The sequence below is a fragment of the Hyla sarda genome, chromosome 3 (assembly GCF_029499605.1).
Source record: "Hyla sarda isolate aHylSar1 chromosome 3, aHylSar1.hap1, whole genome shotgun sequence".
NCBI classification, from domain to species: Eukaryota; Metazoa; Chordata; class Amphibia; order Anura; family Hylidae; genus Hyla; species Hyla sarda.
The window spans coordinates 208469480-208489655 of record NC_079191.1 but is presented as its reverse complement, the minus strand read 5'-3'; the positions used below and the strand labels follow the sequence as shown (position 1 = coordinate 208489655).

The window sequence follows — 20176 nt, the reverse complement described above, 5'->3', positions numbered from 1 at the left end:
TGATGATATAACCCTCCAGCAACTGTGACACGGAGTATCCAATTTTCCCAGGGTACACTGAACAGTGCTCTCATTCTCTTTATTAAAAGGGTACTCCGCCCCTAGACATTTTATCCCCTATCCAAAGGATAAGATATCTCATCGCGGGGGGTCCGGCCACACCCCTGCGTTCTGAACATTTATCGGTCGACCACAGCAGTCACGTCCCCTCCCTTTGGACGGGATAAGATGTTTAGGGGCGGAGTACCCCTTTAACGTAGCCTAAAGGAAAGTCTAATGGACTTTCATTTTGCCACTGCCAGCTAAAACATTAGCCTGCCCTCTGCCAACCAGGAGATTTTTATTTCACGTTGTACCAACTTGTAATATGGGGCACATGGCCTGTCATAGGGTCATTTGATATTGAAATGTTTCTTAAAAATGAATATTATAGTATGAGGAAACACATTCAATATATACTCTAAATGTTCTTATCCCACCATATGTTCTACTCCCATTGCTCGTATGTGTGAAATTAACAAATCTTTACATGATTTTTTGGGATGGCTCCTCCTAGTAGTAAAACTTATATTGTATAGGAGACTCCAGTATAACATTGCGTACATATGCCACTGTACCCACTATGTGTTACTGTTGACTTGTTACAATGTGGAAAACGTATAAACATTAGATTAAACCAATACACTCGACATAAAATACTTAAAAAGAAAAAAGCCACAGACATAGAAAAGGTCGTAGAAATATAACCAATTCTTCTATGAAATCACAGAGCAGTAAATATTACAATCGTTTGGTTCAAACGGTCAATGTGCTGGCTGAAAGATTACAAGGCTGACTGACCATGAAATCCCATGTCAGTAAAATGTCTAGTAATACCTGATCATAGCTGTCATGACAATGACTTACGCTACAACTGAACCTAAATAAACAGCGTAGCAGATGTACCGGTAATTCTACACACGCCTTGTCAAATTTAGTGTGACTAATGTTGTTACAAACAATTCTAGATTTCATCAGTTATTTAATGAAAGTAGGAAAATTCAATTAACTCTTATTTTTATATTGTTTTCTTTTTTGCCTTTCTGAAAATTATTTCATGCTTTGGTTGTGTTCGCAAGCTACCAGGCCTCATATATATATAAACTTGTATAACCACATATCCACGATATGGATACTGTCATATTCTAAACAATCAGGTCTTCATAAATAGTTTTAGTACAGTAAAATGACAAATCTCTGTGTGTACACAAGTATAAAACATCTTTCATGGTCATCTCAATACACTGTAATACAGCAAGCTTCAAAAATACATTTACATCTCAATAAAACGGACAACTGGTTCTTCAGATTTTGATATTTTTGTAGCTGAACCAAATTTTCCCTTTTTTACGTATTGGTTTACTTTAGTATCCGGGGTAACAATAAAAACATTGGCTCTGCTATTCACATTTTATGGACTTCAGATTTGGATCTTCCTGACTAAAACTTGTCAGTCCTTAGAAGGATATGGCATAGCATGGGGATGGATTCTTCTCGCAGTAATGAAGTTAAAGGGATCCAGATTAACCCTCTGGGCTATTGTCCAATCATGTTAGGACTTTGTCAAACATTTCTACAAGACCAAGCTCTAAATGGTTGGTGCCAGTCAGCTGAACACCAGGCATATGAGTTACTACTAAGAGTTTACTTAGATTAGCCCTGAAGTCTATTAATGTCTCCCAGACTTTTGTGTATTAACCAAAAGAAACAATAAGATGAAACATTTTCATTGTCCTATATGTGTGAGGGCATTTTTCTTTCTGATTCCTATTATTTTACTTCCAACTTTAACTTGCGCAAAGAGAAAAAGCATGCAAAACAGAATCTGAATTTAAAAAAAATTCATATAACTAAATCCGTAAAGGCCTGGCCAAAGAAAATATGGATAAGCCAGACAGGTTTTGATGGCCAAAGCATATGACTGCTGCCTTAACTTGAAACACTTGCCTGCAACCATGTACCATTTATTTCTAAATAAGTGAAGCTAAAAATTTCCTTACATGCAGCCAAAACATAAATCCAGCTATATGAATGAACGAAAAACCCCTTAGGACATTACCTGCAGCTCTGTACAGTATTTTGGGCTCAAAGAAAATACATGGGTCTTTATCTTCAATGCAGGATAGCAGCAAGCCCTTCGCTTGGATTGGACTTCTAGGTATGACCACCTGCAGTACATAGAGGCAGATTCAAGTCAAAAGTTCAGCATCAAGCCAATATAAACATGAACAACACAGATGAGTGAAAAGCCTTTGAGAATAATGGAGGTCTAGCACAGTGTTTTCCAAACAGTTGTAGTTGTGAAACATCTTAAAGGGGTACTCCGCACCCCTAGACATCTTATCCCCTATCCAAAGGATAGGGGATAAGATGTCAGATCGCCGGGGTCCCGCTGCTGGGGACCCCCGGGATCTCGGCTGCTGCATCCACCTATATGGCTTCCACCTCACACCTGCAACGCTTGAGGCTTCGGATCCCGACCACAATGGCGGACGAGCGTGACATCACGACTCCGCCCCGTGTGACGTCCCGCCCTGCCCCCTCAATGCAAGTCTATGGGAGGTCCGTCACACCTCCTCCCATAGACTTTCATTGAGGGGGCGTGGCATGAAGTCACACAGGGCGGAGTCATGACGTCACGCTCGTCCGCCATTGTGGTCAGGATTCAAAGCCTCCAGCGTTGCCGGTGTGAGGTGGAAGCCGTACAGGTGGGTGCAGCAGCCGAGATCCCGGGGGTCCCCAGGAGCGGGACCCCGGCGATCCGACATCTTATCCCGATAGGGGATAAGATGTCTAGGGGTGTGGAGTACCCCTTTAAAGGTATGCCAGTTGGTAAACACTGGTTTAGCTTGTAACGTATTGGTGCCTAAAAAGAGTTTATAGATACCAACTGAAAACTCTTGTGACAATTGGTCAGTTTAAGTATTAAAATATGGTTTCAATAGCTTTCCATTGATATTTGGTTCTGCTGTAAAAGTAAAAGCCCCCAAAAGTGGGGGTTTTGGCTTATGTATTCAAAGCCATTGGGCAGTGTGTCTATTTATTTTTTTAGATAAATAAAGAGGGTTGTCTCATGAAGATGTCCTATTAGGAAATAGGAATATCAGAGGTTGGTAGGGGGTGGATTGACCTTCTCTGGCAGATTGGGCTGCCATACTACAATGTCTGGCTGGGTGTAGGAGTACTAGGAGCCGGAGCCATGGTGCTCAGCTGTTTGCAGCATCAGCTGAAGGGGGTTATCCCTAAGGAGATAACGCTCTGAAACAAAATAAACATTTGTATATAGTTTTTTTTTTTTTTTGTCTTTTTAAATTTGAAGCTAATTCCGAAACGAATCTGTAAAATGGATGGACCAATCCATCTGCCACAGAACATCTATTGCTAACTTAATTCTGTATTAATATATTAAAACTGTGGCCAGCAATCTTTTGATCCAAATGCTGAAATTTGGTTTGAAAATTAAATTAAAGGAGCTTGGTATTTCTAATTTCACACTTTTTTGAATATGTAACTGTACAAAATATCCTGATTCAGACTACCAACTTAATCTAGATATCCTAGATTACAAAGCAGGGCAGTATTTGTTTTCAGTCAATTACATTTCTTTTCTTATGAACATTTCTAAACATAATCTGGCACTAACCATTTCCAAAAAGTAACAACTACACCTCTGTGCAAATATAAATATATAGAGACCATACCTTTATACCGGGACTGTGGGCAAAAAAGGCTTCAGGACTTTGGGAATGATAAAGTGCACCATGGCCAACACACCCCCATGGTGCTCTAATGGTGAGGCTTCCACAGTTGAAAAGGTCCCCAGATCGGTATCGGTATTTTGCTGCTTCATTAACAATCTGCAGAATAAGAATAAAACTGAATTAATACGAACAATTAAAAAATAAAGATTATATGGGTACTTGTGTGATTCAATATCCACATGTAAAAGGTGTATACAAGTGCATAACATAGGGCCTTACTGCAAAACCGGAAATGGGGCCCCACTTCAACACCTAAAGCAACAACTTTGTTCAGGATATGAAAAGCTGAAAATAAATTTCAGTTTTCTACTTTAATCAACCACAAGAAAAATTACCGGCACCGCAAAGCTGCAATGCCACTTCTAGAGATGAGCGAACTTACAGTAAATTCGATTCGTCACAAACTTCTCGGCTCGGCAGTTGATAACTTATCCTGCATAAATTAGTTCAGCTTTCAGGTGCTCCGGTGGGCTGGAAAAGGTGGATACAGTCTTAGGAGACTCTTTCCTAGAACTCTATCCACCTTTTCCAGCCCACCGGAGCACCAGAAAGCTGAACTAATTTATGCAGGATAAGACATCAACTGCCGAGCCGAGAAGTTTGTGACGAATCGAATTTACTGTAAGTTCACTCATCTCTAGCCACTTCCCCTGCAGCTGCCATATCATGAAAGTCAATCCATGTACTGTGCAGTATACATGTATAAGTGGGCCTTAGGCTATTGGGATGAAATCACTGTAGAGACAAAGAGAATTATCTTATTTAATATAGTGATGTAGGAGAGAAATAGATAGGGGGCGCTCCCTTCGTTTACGTATACCGACTTAGTGTGACCCTCCACCACACCCAAGTTATATACTCACCAGATCGGGTAGCAAACCTTGATCCCATGTGTCCCGGGGTCACTGCTCACAGTAGGCTGGTATGTGTAAGGTGTTGGTAGTTTATGGCAGCCGCACTCTGACCGGGACTGGACCCTTGCGCAAGGGCCAGTTTTGGCAAATGGAGGATTATAGAGAAAAAACGGTCTTAGAGGTGCTGCGCAAATTTGGGCACAAATTGAGAGACTCGAGCCAGCACAGGACAATAGAATTTATTTGACACAACGGACTACGCGTTTCGGCACACAAAGAGTGCCTTCCTCAGGTCCAAAATATACAGTGCAATCACTTGGGTGGTAGAATGCAAGGATGCACTTGTGGGGTTCCTAAGAGGTGTGGTGCTGGCGTTCGTAATATATTGGCTAAATGTACATAAAGTAAACGTGATGCTCAATTTTCCGTAGTGCCAATCAATGGGTATGGATTCGGAATACCTTTACGTAAACAACGGATACTGTATCAAGGGCAAAAAATGTAGTAATCCACTTGTGAAATGTTTAGAATGGCAGCAGAAAGCTGCTCTATAAAATTCTTTAATGTAATTTAGCAGCTGTTTTGTGTTAACTAAACAACTAACCACAAAGTTTATAATCAGATATCAATTTCCTGTGAAATTTTGCCACCGTAATTAAAAAAGGCCTCATATGAAAAGTTACAGGACACTTTTTGCTAAGCAGTTGAAGAAAAAAAAGTAATTTCTCTAAATAAAAATGTATCCACTAATAACTTATGTAAAGCTGGCTCATTAGATTTGTTTTTAGAAATTTGGAAACTTAATCTTTGTTCCATACTTAGGAAATGGATTGCTCTTGCAGCACATTCACGGATTACTGCAAGTATTGTGACTATAGACACACACATTAACCCCTTCCTTTAAATCACCCCCTTTTCCCAAATTCCATATAAAAATATATATAAATATAATAAAAATAAACATATATGGTATCGCCGCATGCGTAAATGCCGAACTATAAAAATATATTGTTCATTAAACCTCACAGTCAATGGCGTACATGCAAAATAATTCCAAAATAGCGTATTTTTGGTCACTTTTTATACCATGAAAACATGAATAAAAAGCGAACAAAAAGTCTGGTCAAAACAAAAATGGTGCCAATAAAAAGTCATCACAGCGCAAAATATGAGCCCTCATACAGCTCCGTACGTGAAAAAATGTTAAAGTTATAGGGGTCAGAAGACAATTTTAAATGTATTAACTTTCCTGCATGTAGTTATGATTTTTTTCAGAAGTACCACAAAATCAAACCTATATTAGTAGGGTACCATTGTAATTGTATGAACCTACAGAATAAATATAAAGTGTCATTTTTACCGAAAAATTTACTGCGTAGAAATGGAAGCCCCCAAAATTTACAAAATGGCGTTTTTTATTCAATTTTGTCATACAAAAAAAAAAAGCCCTCATATGTTTTTTTTAGGTGCAAAATTGAAAGGGTTATGATTTTTAAAAAGGTAAGGAGGAAAAAACGAAAGTGCAAAAACAGAAAAACACTTGGTCCTTAAGGGGTTAAAGCAATACCAAATTTATTTTGTTTTTCTATTACTGTATTACATTTTTCATTCTTATGCCGAACGGGATCATAATCATTTAGTGCTCCAGTGCGTTAACTCCCAGACAGCACGGGAGTACACTTACACCTAATGTCGTCTGGGGGTCAAAATACATACCGTACCATTACACAAGTACAGTAAGCGTGAAACAGTAAATGTAAGACTGATATAGAGGGAGCAAGAACCCTGCCCATGAAGTCTTCCAATCTACAAGAGGAGGGGTTAATACTATATTTGCCTTACATCCAAAACAAAGCAGTCAATCCACAGCATACTAAGCCCTATTGACTATTTGGGCGATACCAAACTTCCACATGTTTGTAAATGGGAATCTAAACTGGGGGCCTACCTACATCATTTTGAAAGTCTCCACAAAATCAAAATAAGAAAAAAAATATAATTGTATTTGACCTCTCTCTCTTCAATACTCATCTTTCTCACCAGACTAACAATGGTGGCAATTGTGTCCTCAAAAATTGGTTTCATATACTACATATGGTGTGGCAATACAATATTGATCTATTAAATCTTGCTAAATACATCATTTTAACTTACTTCAAGAATTTTGTGTTTGCCGCTGACACCAGACTCAGTTTTGGCCCTGCTAAATATACATATATAATATATGACGTTATCAAACAGATGGCCAGCATTTCACAATCTAACAGCTGCAAATTTATCCCATGCCTCTAATGGAAAAGTACAACAGCTTACAATATTTCTGAGGTCCTGAAAAAGAGTAGACACTCAATTTCTATTTAAACATGAGTTTTTAACTTCAAAATAGGTCTAGATTAAAAAGTATCTCTATTTAGGAAAGAGGTCTCTCCTTTATTTATTGCAAAATGCCTAACTTCCTTCTCCCTATGAGATAACAAAAAAATAACTAAAAATCAACTAAACAATTCAAATGACATTCTGATTTATATATACAGAATCAATTAAACTTACAGGTTGCAGAACAAATTAATGCTTTGTTTTTGTTTATGAATGTGACCACTATCATGATATATCTCCGATATATTACTGTAAATTTTTGACCATGTTTTACTTATGGATCTTTTATTGTGGTTTTCTTGTTTATAATGGATATACAGGATGGGGGATAAGTAACTGATTATGGGGAATTTGACCGCTTTGGCACCTTAAATCACCTGGAAGGGACCCGGCGCTCAGTGAAGAGCGGGTGCTGCAGCCGGCATGCACTCCATTCATTTTAAGGGTACATTCACACGAGCGGATTTACAGCGTATTGTACGCTGCTGATCCGCTGGTGAAGGCCTGCTCTATGCTGTCTTTACATGTGCCTGCTCGTAGCGGCAATACGCCGCGACAAGCAGACACACTGCAGCGATGTGCGCGGCGTACTCACACATCGCAGCCACTCTCCCTACTCTGAGCTAGGCAGAGAGCTCCCGCGATGTGCGAGTATACTGCGACTCGCACATCGCAGAGTGTCTGCTCGTAGCGACATATTGCCGCTACGAGCAGGCACATGTGTGAACGTACCCTTAGGCAGCTCTCGGTCTTCATTGGCGCCCCCATAGAAATGAATAGAGAACGTGCCCTTTACCAGTTTACTGGAGATCGCAGGGGGCCCCCCAACGGTCAAACCTTCAGCGATCAGCCTCTGTGGCTAGGGGATAAGTACATTTTTACCGGAGTACTCCTTTAAAGCGCATTGTAGGGGCATTTCTAGCAGTCAATCTCTCACCAAGAAGTACACTACCTAAAAGTAGAATCTTAGAGCCTTTTATAGCGTGGTGTGGAAGAATTTTTATGCCCTCTTGTGGCACGACCAATTGTCTAATTAGATCACACCTGTAATTACTTCCATATAAGCCCGAGGCATAACTGCACGCCAAGTCTTGCAGCACTGTCATTTCTATCTGGGTGCATTATTTTTGTCAATGAGTATATGTTACATGTTGAGCACATATACGGTACACTGTGCTCCTAGCTGTATTTCTGAAACTGAATTTAGCTCACAAAGAATCACCTGGCCTAACACACTGGAATAAACTGCATAAAAGCAGGACTTTTTGGGACTCTGGATGTACGCAATGTTTTATTTACCCACAGCAAGCAGATTTTAAAACAAAGCATATTAGAAAAAATTTTAAACTTTTACCATTACACATCATCCAAATAAAATCACAGTTGAAATACTACTACTAAATAAACCCTGATATAGTTACATAGTTAGTATGGTTGAAAAAAGACATACGTCCATCAAGTCCAACCAGGGAATTGAAGGGAAGGGTGTAAGGGCATAAGGGGAACATAATGTTCCTCATATGCTCTTTTTTTTTTTTAGCCATAACTCTGTAGTTATAAAAAATATATATATATATATATATATATATATATATATATATATATATATATATATATATATTATATAATAATAATAAAAATAATCTTAGAGACAAAGAATAATTTTCTTTTTTTAATGTAGGGCCACGCGTGCCATATTTTTCTGCATATTTTCTGCAGCATATTCTTATTCCCATTGACTTCAGTGTGTAGAAAGATATGCGGCAGCAAATACGCAGCAAAATATGGCATGTATGACCCTCTCTTTAGGGTGTTCACACGTTAAGTATCTTGTAAATTTTTGATGTGTTTGATGTGCAGGATTTGAAGCTGCGTTCAGTCATTTAGTTTACATTGAACCCTGCAGCATAAAATCTGCAGCTTCAAATATGCACAGTATACTGTATGTGTAAATACACCCTTACAAATACTTTTTCTGCAATACATTGTTTTTGGTTTTATTTTTTTAAGAAAATAGTTTTTATGCAGACAAGTTGCAGACAAGCTTATTTTAAGAATTGTTTTTGGGGAACATATCTACACATGTAGAAAAAAAACAAAAAAAAACGAAATTATATCTCCCCTGAAAATAAGTCCATGTATCTACCTAATGTTAAATCAAATCCAACTTTAAAGAAAGAGGACTGGACTTTTACAGTTAAGCTTGGTAAACACTTGCAGATATTTCATTTCTATGTTCTATAACCATATGTACAAACCTGATCAAATGCTGGATAGATGTAGTCAGCAAACTGGATCTCGGCAATAGAGGTAGCACCAGCAACTGCAACTCCAATGCCAAATCCAACAATTCCCTGCTCACACAAGGGGGTGTTGAAAACTCTGTCTTTACCTAGAAAATAAATAAGTGACACGTTACCTATTGAAGAGACTTATTATCAAGTTAATTAAACTCAAATATAAAAACATTAGGAGGAAACCCAACGCTTACATGTCATGCACACATGTAACAAAACACTGTGGCTAGTATAGTCTGGCCTAGGAAACAGCACAGAGCTGGTAAGAGCTGACACGCTCTACTATGCAGCACTTAAAGGGGTACTCCGGTGGAAAAATTTTTTTTTTTTTTAAACAATTGGTGCCAGAAAGTTAAACATATTTGTAAATGACCTCTATTAAAAAATCTTTATCCTTCTAGTACTTTTTAGCAGCTGTATGCTACATTCTTTTCTTTTTGAATTTCTTTTTTGTCTTGTCCACAGTGCTCTCTGCTGACACCTGATGCCCGTATCAGGAACTGTCCAGAGCAGGAGAAAATTCTCATAGAAAACCTATGCTGCTCTGGACAGTTCCTGATACGGACAGAGGTGTCAGCAGAGAGAACTGTGGACAAGACAAAAAAGAAATTCAAAAATCAAAGAATTTTCTCTGTAGCATACAGCTGCTAATAAGTACTGGAAGGATTAAGATTTGTTTTATAGAAGTCATTTACAAATCTGTTTAACTTTCTGGCACCAGTTCATTTATAAAAAAAAAAAAAAAAAAAATAAAAAAAAAAAGTTTTCCACCAGTAGGAAGGGGAAACATATTGGTGTAACAGGAAAGCATTAAAAATAGGTGCTGCTATAAAGTTCCCTGTGTCTTCAATATGATACGTGTGTAAATAACTAGGCATACTCCCCCTCACAAGACCCTTTATATACAGCTTTGCATTTCAAATCGGTTAAAGGGGTACTCTGTCAGAAACATATTATCCCCAATCCAAAAGGATAGGGGATAAGATGTCTGATCACAGGGGTCCTGACGCTGGGGACCCCCGAGGATCTCCGGGCCGGCAGCACACTGAACATGGAAGCTTGGAGCTTCCGGGTTCATGACATCCCGCCACGCCCCTCCATTTATTTCTATGGGAGGAGGCATGACGGCTAGTACGTAGCAGTCACGCCTCCTTCCATAGACATGAATGGAGGGGGCGTGGCAGCTGTAGTGGCCAGTCATCCGGCACGGAGCGGAGTTGTTTTCAAGCGGAGTAACCCTTTAAGAATTTTGTACAAAACGCGGTAATAAAAAATACTGATTAGTAATACGTAATACATTAAGGTTATGTTCACACACTGTTTTTGAGCCTCATGTTAACCCCTTCAGGACCCAGCAAATTTTGATTTGGACTAAGACCCGATGCAATCTAAACTTTCGACATGTGTAGACAACATGTCAAAGGCTTTTTTGTTTTTCAAAGTAACACTTTAATAAATATAAAGCAAAAATGGCAATGCTTTTCAGAAGGCGTCCATAGCTTTTAAGCATCTAGATAAATGCAACTAAGAGCAGTGGAATTGTAATATGAGATGCCTATTCCTGTGTGAGCAAAAAAGTATGTCCAAAACACACATACACCTTCTTTACAAGACCTTGGTGACTACACTGTAAAGGTCTATACAATTTGTCACCATTAGCTACGTATCCAGAGAGAGATTGTCATATGTTCCTAAAAAATGACTATGTGAAAATAGAAAACTTAGTAGCCAGGCTTGGTGTTAAAGGGGTACTCGGGTGGAAAACCTTTTTTTTTTTTAAGTCAACTGGTTCCAGAAAGTTAAACATATTTGTAAATTACTTCAATTCAAAAATCTTAATCCTCCCAGTACCTACTAGCTGCTGAATACTACAGAGGAAAAGGTTTTCTTTTTGGAACACAGAGCTCTCTGCAGACATCATGACCACAGTGCTCTCTGCTGACATCTCTGTCCATTTTAGGAACTGTCCAGAGCAGCATATGTTTGCTATGGGGATTTTCTCCTACTCTGGACAGTTCTTAAAATGGACAGATATGTCAGCAGAGAGCACTGTGGTCATGATGTGAGCAGAGAGCTTTGTGTTTCAAAAAGAAAACTATTTCCTCTGTAGTATTCAGCAGCTAATAAGTACTGGAAGGATTAAGATTTTTTAATAGAAATCATTTACAAATCTATTTAACTTTCTGGCACCACTTGATTTAAAAAAAAAAAAAAAAAGTTTTCCAATGGGAGTACCCCTTTAACACCAAGCCTGACTACTAAGTGTTATATTTTCACTCTTGGGGGCTTCCGTTTCTACGCAGTACATTTTTCGGTAAAAATTACACCTTGGCCCTGATTTACTAAAATCCGAGTGTTCTTTCTGGAGTGTTTTCGATTTCACTCCTCTTTTTCTGGGAGCTGATTTACTAATGTGTTGCATGTGTTGGTTTATTTTCTGTCGCACATACTCTGAGTTAAAAGAAAAAAAAATGGATATAGAATACAAATCATCAATAGCATGTGCCAAACCAAACAAGCAAGATTTAACGGAAATTAAGCAACAAAATAGAACTAAAAAAATTTAATGAACTTATACCATCTAATATGGGAGTTTAAAAACACCACAAAAAGAGCACTCCAAAAAAATAAAATAAAATAAGAAATACAATTAAAGGCATATTTTAAAGTTTAAAATGCATTGCATATTCTAAAATTCCTTGTGTAGAACTGTAAATGAAAAAAAAAAAAAACTTTTGGTAGTTTTTGCACATCCTCTTGGCAAGGGAAAAGGGGAGGGGTGCACGGCTACAGAGGGTGCCATTCCCCTTAAGTTGCACAAAAAAAACACAAAAAGAAAAATAGCCAGCACAGCTACCGTATATACTCGAGTATAAGCCGACCCGAATATAAGCCGAGGCCCCTAATTTCACCTCAAAGTCCCAGGAAAAGTTATTGACTCGAGTATAAGCCTAGGGTGGGAAATACATCATCCCCCCCTGTCATCATCCAGACCCTCATCATCATCACCCTGTCATCATCCCCACCCCCCTTCATCATCCCCTTGTCATCATCCCCACCCCCCTTCATCATCCCCTTGTCATCATCCCCACCCCCTTCATCATCCCCTTGTCATCATCCCACATCCCCCCCTTCATCATCCCCTTGTCATCATCCTCTTGTGAACTATTCGCCCTCAGTGGTCTTCAACCTGCGGACCTCCAGAGGTTTCAAAACTACAACTCCCAGCAAGCGTGGTCAGCCATCGGCTGTCCGGGCTTGCTGGGAGTTGTAGTTTTGAAACCTCTGGAGGTCCGCAGGTTGAAGACCACTGCGGCCTTCGACATCATCCAGCCCCCTCTCACCCCCTTTAGTTCTGTACAGTACTCACCTCCGCTCGGCGCTGGTCCGGTGCTGCAGGACTGTCCGGTGGGGAGGTCGTCCGGTGGGATAGTGGTTCCGGGCTGCTATCTTCACCGGGGGCGCCTCTTCTCCGCGCTTCGGGCCCAGAATAGAGGCGTTGCCTTGACGATGACGCAGAAGGACGTTGGTAATGAACGTACCTCTGCGTCGTAGTCAAGGCAACGTGACTATTCTGGGGCCGGGCCCGAAGCGCTTAGAAGAGGCCTCCCCGGTGAAGATAGCAGCCCGGAACCACTATCCCACCGGACGACCTCCTCACCGGACCGTCCTGCAGCACCGGACCAGCGCCGAGCGGAGGCGAGTACTGTACAGAACTAAAGGGGGTGAGAGGGGGCTGGATGATGTCGAAGGCCGCAGTGGTCTTCAACCTGCGGACCTCCAGAGGTTTCAAAACTACAACTCCCAGCAAGCCCGGACAGCCGATGGCTGCCTGGGCTTGCTGGGAGTTGTAGTTTTGAAACCTCTGGAGGTCCGCAGGTTGAAGACCACTGCGGGTGGAGAGTTCACTCGAGTATAAGCCAAGGGGGGGGGGGGGTTTCAGCACGAAAAATCGTGCTGAAAAACTCGGCTTATACTCGAGTATATACGGTACCTAATATACAGGTGCACGCTGCTGTGGCAAATACACCTTCCCCTTTTTCACAGGAGGTTTTTTCATTTAAATTGATAATGGATCCAGCATGTCACCCAGTCAGAGGCCATATGCCCAGCAGAGAGGAGTGTTATGAGTGTTAGGCTCAGAATGTGTGTTAGGGACCCATCCGAAATTAGGCCACCTCCACGTGGTGGATGGGGGGGGGGGGGAGGGGTTTCACATTTTGATAAAAAAAGTGCGCTAAGAGCCTCCATTTTTTGACCAAGTGTGCTGCTGCAACCTTCTTTCTTGTATACTCTGTCTAATAAGACAGCACGCTGATGGTCATAATACGGCTTTGTGCGGAAGCTGTATATTTAGTGCCAATAACAGGATCAGATCATGACGTGTTTAATCAGGAAAGCTTTTCCCAAAGTTATCTTTACATGACAGGAACCGATTCCATTCCTGGCAGAAAATCTGCATTATGGCCGTCTAAATGTAGCCTTAACTGAGGCTGTAATATAGGCTGAGTAGAAGATAAGAAATACAATATTTCACAACATAAAGCATATAAATTTCGTACATAAACTATGTATACTTTAAGGGGGTTGTTTAGGGAGTATAAACCTATAAAACATATTTTATACATTTTATAGCATACCACAGCAAAGAAAGAACATCTGTGCATCTGAAGGAATAACTGGCCACTGCTGATTTACAACTAACGTTTATTATGTGAGCAGTTACTTGGAAGATCAACACACACAGCCCTACAGCAATATCATTATTTTCACAGTCCTGTATACATTTAGAGGACTCCCAATGTAGTAAAAGCAGCAGCAGCACCAGCAGGGAATAAACAGTCTTAAAGGAGAACTATCAGAAAGAAAAACTTCCAAAAGGATAGGGGTTAAGTTTTAGATTGTGGGGGTCCGACCACTGGGACCCCCCACGATCTCCTGCACAGCACCCCGGCAGTACACAAGGTTGGGGTGGTGTCCACCCCTGCATGAAGCGTCGGCCAACACGCCCCCTCCATGTATCTCTAGGGGGAGCTTTCGGGTATCTTTGGCTCCCGCATAGCTACATGGAGAGGGCATGTCAGCCGTTGCTTCATACAGGGGTCAAAATGCTTAGTTCCCAGGGAGAGCCAGGCTCCTGTGCAGGAGATCATAGGGGGTTCCCAGCAGTACGTCCTGTGTCCTTAAGAGTTTAAAGGGGTACTCCGGTGGAAAACTTTTTTTTTTTTTTTTTTTTAATCAACTGGTGTCAGAAAGTTAAACAGATTTGTAAATTACTTCTATAAAAAAAATTCTTAATCATTCCAGTACTTATTAGCTGCTGAAGACTATGGAGGAAATTCTTTTCTTTTTGGAACACAGTGCTCTCTGCTGACATCACAAGCACAGTGGTCTCTGCTGACACCTCTGTCCATTTTAGGTACTGTCCAGAGCAGCATATGTTTGCTATGGGGATTTTCTCCTACTCTGGACAGTTCTTAAAATGGACAGAGATGTCAGCAGAGAGCACTGTGCTTGTGATTTTTAATAGAATTTACAAATCTGTTTAACTTTCTGGCACCAGTTGATTTAAAAAAAAAAAAAAAAAAAGGTTTTCCACCGGAGTACCCCTTTAAGGGTCCATTCACCCTACATAATTTATTAGCCATCTTCGATAGGATCCTGATGCACTGTGCACACTGCAGAATTTCCATTGAAATTTCAAATTTTGGAACGTGTTCATTCTTTCAGCTGAATTCTGTGTAGTCAGCTTTGCCGTTGATGATGACAGTGCACGTCAGTGAGGTCTTAGCATGGAAAGGCGGAGATTCTCTTCATAATCGAACACATGGAAGGTACGTTCACACAGGTGGTTCTTTTGCGAGTTGCGCACTAACTGTTTTTGCTGCAGTGGACAAGCGAGTATGGTTTCTTTTTAATAATATTACCCTGACACTGTGGATAGCAAGGTGTGAGCGATTCACTGAAGTAATGCTATCCATTTCAGCATAGTCACACCCCCAGGAGACCATGTGACTTATGACATGGTTTCTGATTACATGGAATACTGGGAAAGGTCACAGGAAAACCAAAATACTTTCCCTACAGCATGAAAATAGGACAAAGCGACGCATGGAGGTATTAGTAACACATTACACAGTATTACAACTTGGCATCATGGGCTCAAAGTCTGAAGAAAATACAATTCGTTACACCCCTTAAATATTCCTCCTCACAGATGGTGTATACATACACCAATATTGTGCACCAAAAAAGTAGTGCACATCTTTAAAAGATTACAATTCAGGTAGGTGTAAAAAAAAAAAGGTATATATGCAATATATATATTTTTGTCAAGTTTGCTTTAGATGCCTGAGTATACTCAGTTACCAGCATTGTACCGTTACCCTGCACAATTTCACATCGATTTTGGCATGTATTCCATGCTGAAATCCATGAGAACAGTGGTCTTTTTAATTGAAATGTGTTCCGTAGCTAATACAATGCAGATTTTTCATATGCAGATAGAAAATAAGGCGACATGGTAAGCTACAAATTAGTCGTCTGCATTGGACAAAAAAAAAACCTGCAATGTTTTGCTCTAAGACTATGTTCACACTACGGAATGTCCGTATGGAAAACGCTATGCAAACTGCAGGCGCCGGCATAGGACTGCACAGTAATGCGCCGTCTCCTAAACGGCTGTGCATTCTGTGCAGACTCCGCACAGAGAATGAACAACTTCATTTTTTCCTGCGGACTTGGAATTTCTGTGCCGGAAACATCTGGCACGTAAATTCCGCCGTGTGCAGAGCGCAGCAGAATCCCATTGAATTCAACAGGACTCTGCTGCAGTGGAATCTCAGTGCCAAATTCCAACATGTGAACATGACCTAAAGGATGTTCTTGGCATACCTAAATAATAAAATCCACAATCTCTTGATCTCCACTAGGGGAGTCTGGAGTTTATACTGATTTTTGAGTTCTATGAAAGCTGCAGAACATGCAGTATATGTATATATAACAGAATATGCAGTACACTCCCTTTAGTGCAGACAGATAGGATGCTACTGATTAAAGGGGTGATCTGGGATAAAGGTATTGAGGACTTCTGATCAATATAGGATCAGTAGGGGTCCGACATCTGGCACCCATACAGATCTGCTGTGAATGTTAATCAGTCAAGACAGGGAGGGGTGGTGGAGGGAGAAGGCATACATGTCACAGCACACACTGACTCATTGACTCTTAAAAAGGAGTATTATGGCGCTTTTTTTTTTTTTATTAACCCTCCGTGCCCGGGCTGCAAAATGAAACAAAACAAACTTTAACTCACCTGCCTTCGTTCCCCGATGTCAATGTTCCATTCTCCAGTCCCTTTCTTCTTCCGCTTCCTGCAGGTCAGTGAGTCACGCTGCTCTCAGCGTATCACCAGCCACAGCGGGACATTGCTGCAGCCATTGATCTGCTGAGAGCAGCGTGACTCACCGACCCACAGGAAGCGGAAAAAGACAGGGACCTGACACCAACATCGGAGCAACAGAGGAATGTCGGCAGGGGAGTTAAAGTTTGTTTTGTTTCATTTTGCAGCCCGGGCACGGAGGGTTAATTAAAAAAAAAAAAAAAAGTGCCATAGTACTCCTTTAAGCTCTGAGCATGATCTAGATTCCCTTTAAGGACAGGGTCACATGAGGCGCATCCACAGTGTATTTTACGCTGCAGATGCACAGACGGCAGTGACAGAGACTGTAGAGCGAGCTTCCCGCCGCAGACAGGTAGCTCTGTGTGTCTGCTCATGGTGAGGGATTTGTTACTGCGGATGCACCCCATGTGATCCTGCCCTAAAAAGATTTTATTTTGGATTAATTTAATGGAATTTTGAACCAGTGAGTATAAAACAAAAAAACTTTCAATGCATGACATGCAGCTACAATTTAGTCCGATTAACATATATCTGTTGCACAGCCTAGAGTCTTATTTTTATAGTCCTGAATATTGTAATGTATGCTTCTTTCCAAGAGAAAATACAGTTTTCATCAATCACAAGAAACCATACTGCTTTCCTATTGTATTTGCCAATTTTAAGCTCCTTTCCAGAATCAAAGCACAACACATGGGTTTAATTAGAAATGAAAACTTGCCAAGGGTGAGAGTCAATAAGGGATTTCTCTTCATTCGAAAACTGTGGATTCGCATTTTAAATTACTTCATTTTCTCCCCTTTGAATGACATTGTCTTTTTTATTACAAAGAATATTAATACAGTGTAAATGTCCTGCTCTGTGTTCTCCTACCACAAAAATAATGCTTAAATTAAAATGCTATACATTAAGTACATGAAGGAGACTGGAAATAATTTATTGTAGGCACAGCACTGTTAGAGTGGGTTCACATTGTTTATTGTTTCTGTTTAACTTCAGTTTTAATAGCAGGGGTCGGCATCACAGCCTCCTGCTCCCCACCCTACTCTCCGAATGTAGCTCTGCCTACTCTACCCCAATGGCAGGGAAATACAGGACTCATTGTTACAAGTGTATGTCTATGGGCCAGCATGGTGGCTCAGTTGTTAGCCCGGTTCCATTGTAAGAATCTGTCTTTTGATCTACATTGTCATAGGCAATAAGAAAATATAGGACTACAGGTTCGTCACCCACACACGCATTTTTTTTATGTTTGGCTCTTTATTAAAATGATTGGTAGGCCAAAGCAAATCTAGTCTATCTGCCACAACTGCATTTGTCAAACATGTATATTATCAAATAAACCATATTCCCCAAGTACTGCATCTCTTAGCTGTTGTAGGACATACGTTCATACAAGCCATCAATCAAGAGGTGGTGACGGAACTATGGCCGGAGCGACAGGGTCCAATAAGTGTAGGCCCCCTCACAGGCTACTAACTCGGCAGCCGGGGGGGGTATGCTGGCGGACTTTATAACTTCATACCTTTAACATCCCTGGGGGCAATTGTGTGGATAAAGATTTTAGCATATATAACGCGTTGTCAGGCATAATATATGCTAAAATCTGCTGCTGTAGTAAATGCTACTACTGCTAGAGCCAAGTGATAGTAGGTGAACTGATGTGATCTGGAGACTATCCACTGTACATCTTAAAACTGGAAGAGACGGTCTTGTAGACAGATCTGAAACATCAAGGAAATCTATAAAATATTTAAAATTATGAACAGTAATAAGGAAATAGAAAACATATTGAGATTTTATTCAAACTACTTCAACTGAGCTGAAAAGACAAGACTTGAGACTTTTATATTTTTGCTTCAACTTAAACCCAACATGTTAAAACACCCCTTTGCTTTTTGGTCCAACAAAGCAGCATGTATCCAACAGGAAATTAATATCTGAACATTTCAGAAGTATAGCGCAAATGAAAACATCCCCCCCCCCCCCCCCCAATACTCCCTACTGCATGAAGTAGTGTCAATCATTTTCCCAAGAACAGTATGGCCATCCAAAGGTCTACAAATTCTAAGTAAAGAAGCTTAAAATATAGGTTGCTGGTGAAACTTGCTTTGCTGTCAGTATAGCAAAATAAAAAATACTATTTTACTAACACACACAGGGGGAGAGTTATCAAAACCTGTCCAGAGGAAAAGTTGCTGAGTTGCCCATAGCAACCAATCAGATCGCTTCTTTCATTTTTCAGAGGCCTTTTCAAAAATGAAAGAAGCGCTCTGATTGGTTGCTATAGGCAACTCAGCAACTTTTCCTCTGGACAGGTTTTTTTTTTTTTTTTAAACTTTAAGTTTATTATATAAAGAACATATATAAAACAAGCTCGTGACAAAGGATCAAATACAAAAGCAAATCAGAATCTAACAAAGTAAATACAGTCAGTCAAGTATTTTCCATATACAAAAAAGGATTACAGAAAATTGTATCAAACATTTAGGAAATCTTAATAAAACAATTACCAGAAAATAAATAAGGTTACCCTACCCTAAAAAGTTGTTGAGCATAAATAAATACCGGTAATATCAGCCCACTCAAACCGCTGGTCAATACGGCTTTTTGAAGCACCAGCATGTTTAGCTATTAGTCCTTCCATAGTAAGGTTGTGTTGAGCTGTAGCTCTAATGGCAGGAATCAAGCCTAAAGTGAGAAACAATAGTGCCACCTCAGGACCCCACGGAAACGGGGCATACACTAGTCGGTCTAATAATTGTTTAATGCTTACCCAAAGAGGATGTATGTGAGCACACGTCCACCAAACATACATCAGTGTACCGTCTGCATTACGGCATCTCCAACATTGAGGAGATTTAGTAGGATAAATTCTAGCGAGTCTAACAGGTGTATAGTACCATCTATAAAGCAGTTTACGAGATGCTTCAAAGTGGCGAGCACATCTAGAATATTTCTTGTGTAAGTTAAATACAAACCTCCATTGCTTGTCAGAGAATACTTGTGCCAGATCCTCCTCCCATCTCGATTGAAAGGTGTATCGCCCAGGGTCCGCATCCCATAGAATTCCATTATACCCAACAGTAATACCCTTAGAAAATGAGTTTCCATTCAAGAAATGATGCTCAAATGTAGTTTTAGGAGGAGATTCTGACCAATTAAGAAAGTGCCTACGTCTAAGATACATATAAAAGTCTCTGTTAGAAATAGCAAACTTAGAAGTCAAAGTAGAGAAGGGTACAATGCCATTAGTATCAGCAATATCTGCTATGGAAGAGACCCCCTGCTAACACTCAAGGCCTAAAATTTACATCAATAAGGTAGTCCCCCACAGCCTCCAGTGGAATATCAGTGAGACAAGGTGGGCATAGTGTTTAAGTAATATTCAATTTGTTCCACATTCTAACCGCTGCAGCAATAGTAGCATAAGAGGCAGCAGGAGAGAAA

General features: G+C 40.3%; 1 protein-coding gene across 1 annotated transcript in view; it reads right to left on the bottom strand.

The window, feature by feature from the left end:
• Positions 1–20176, bottom strand: part of BCKDHB (branched chain keto acid dehydrogenase E1 subunit beta) — a 181361-nt gene that overhangs the window by 119068 nt on the left and 42117 nt on the right. Inside the window, exons 4-6 of the mRNA XM_056565954.1 lie at positions 9289–9422; positions 3741–3896; positions 2099–2207 (exon numbers count right to left, since the gene is read on the bottom strand). Of these exons, the coding sequence (XP_056421929.1) occupies positions 2099–2207; positions 3741–3896; positions 9289–9422 (399 nt within the window). The remainder of the gene's footprint in view (positions 1–2098; positions 2208–3740; positions 3897–9288; positions 9423–20176) is intronic.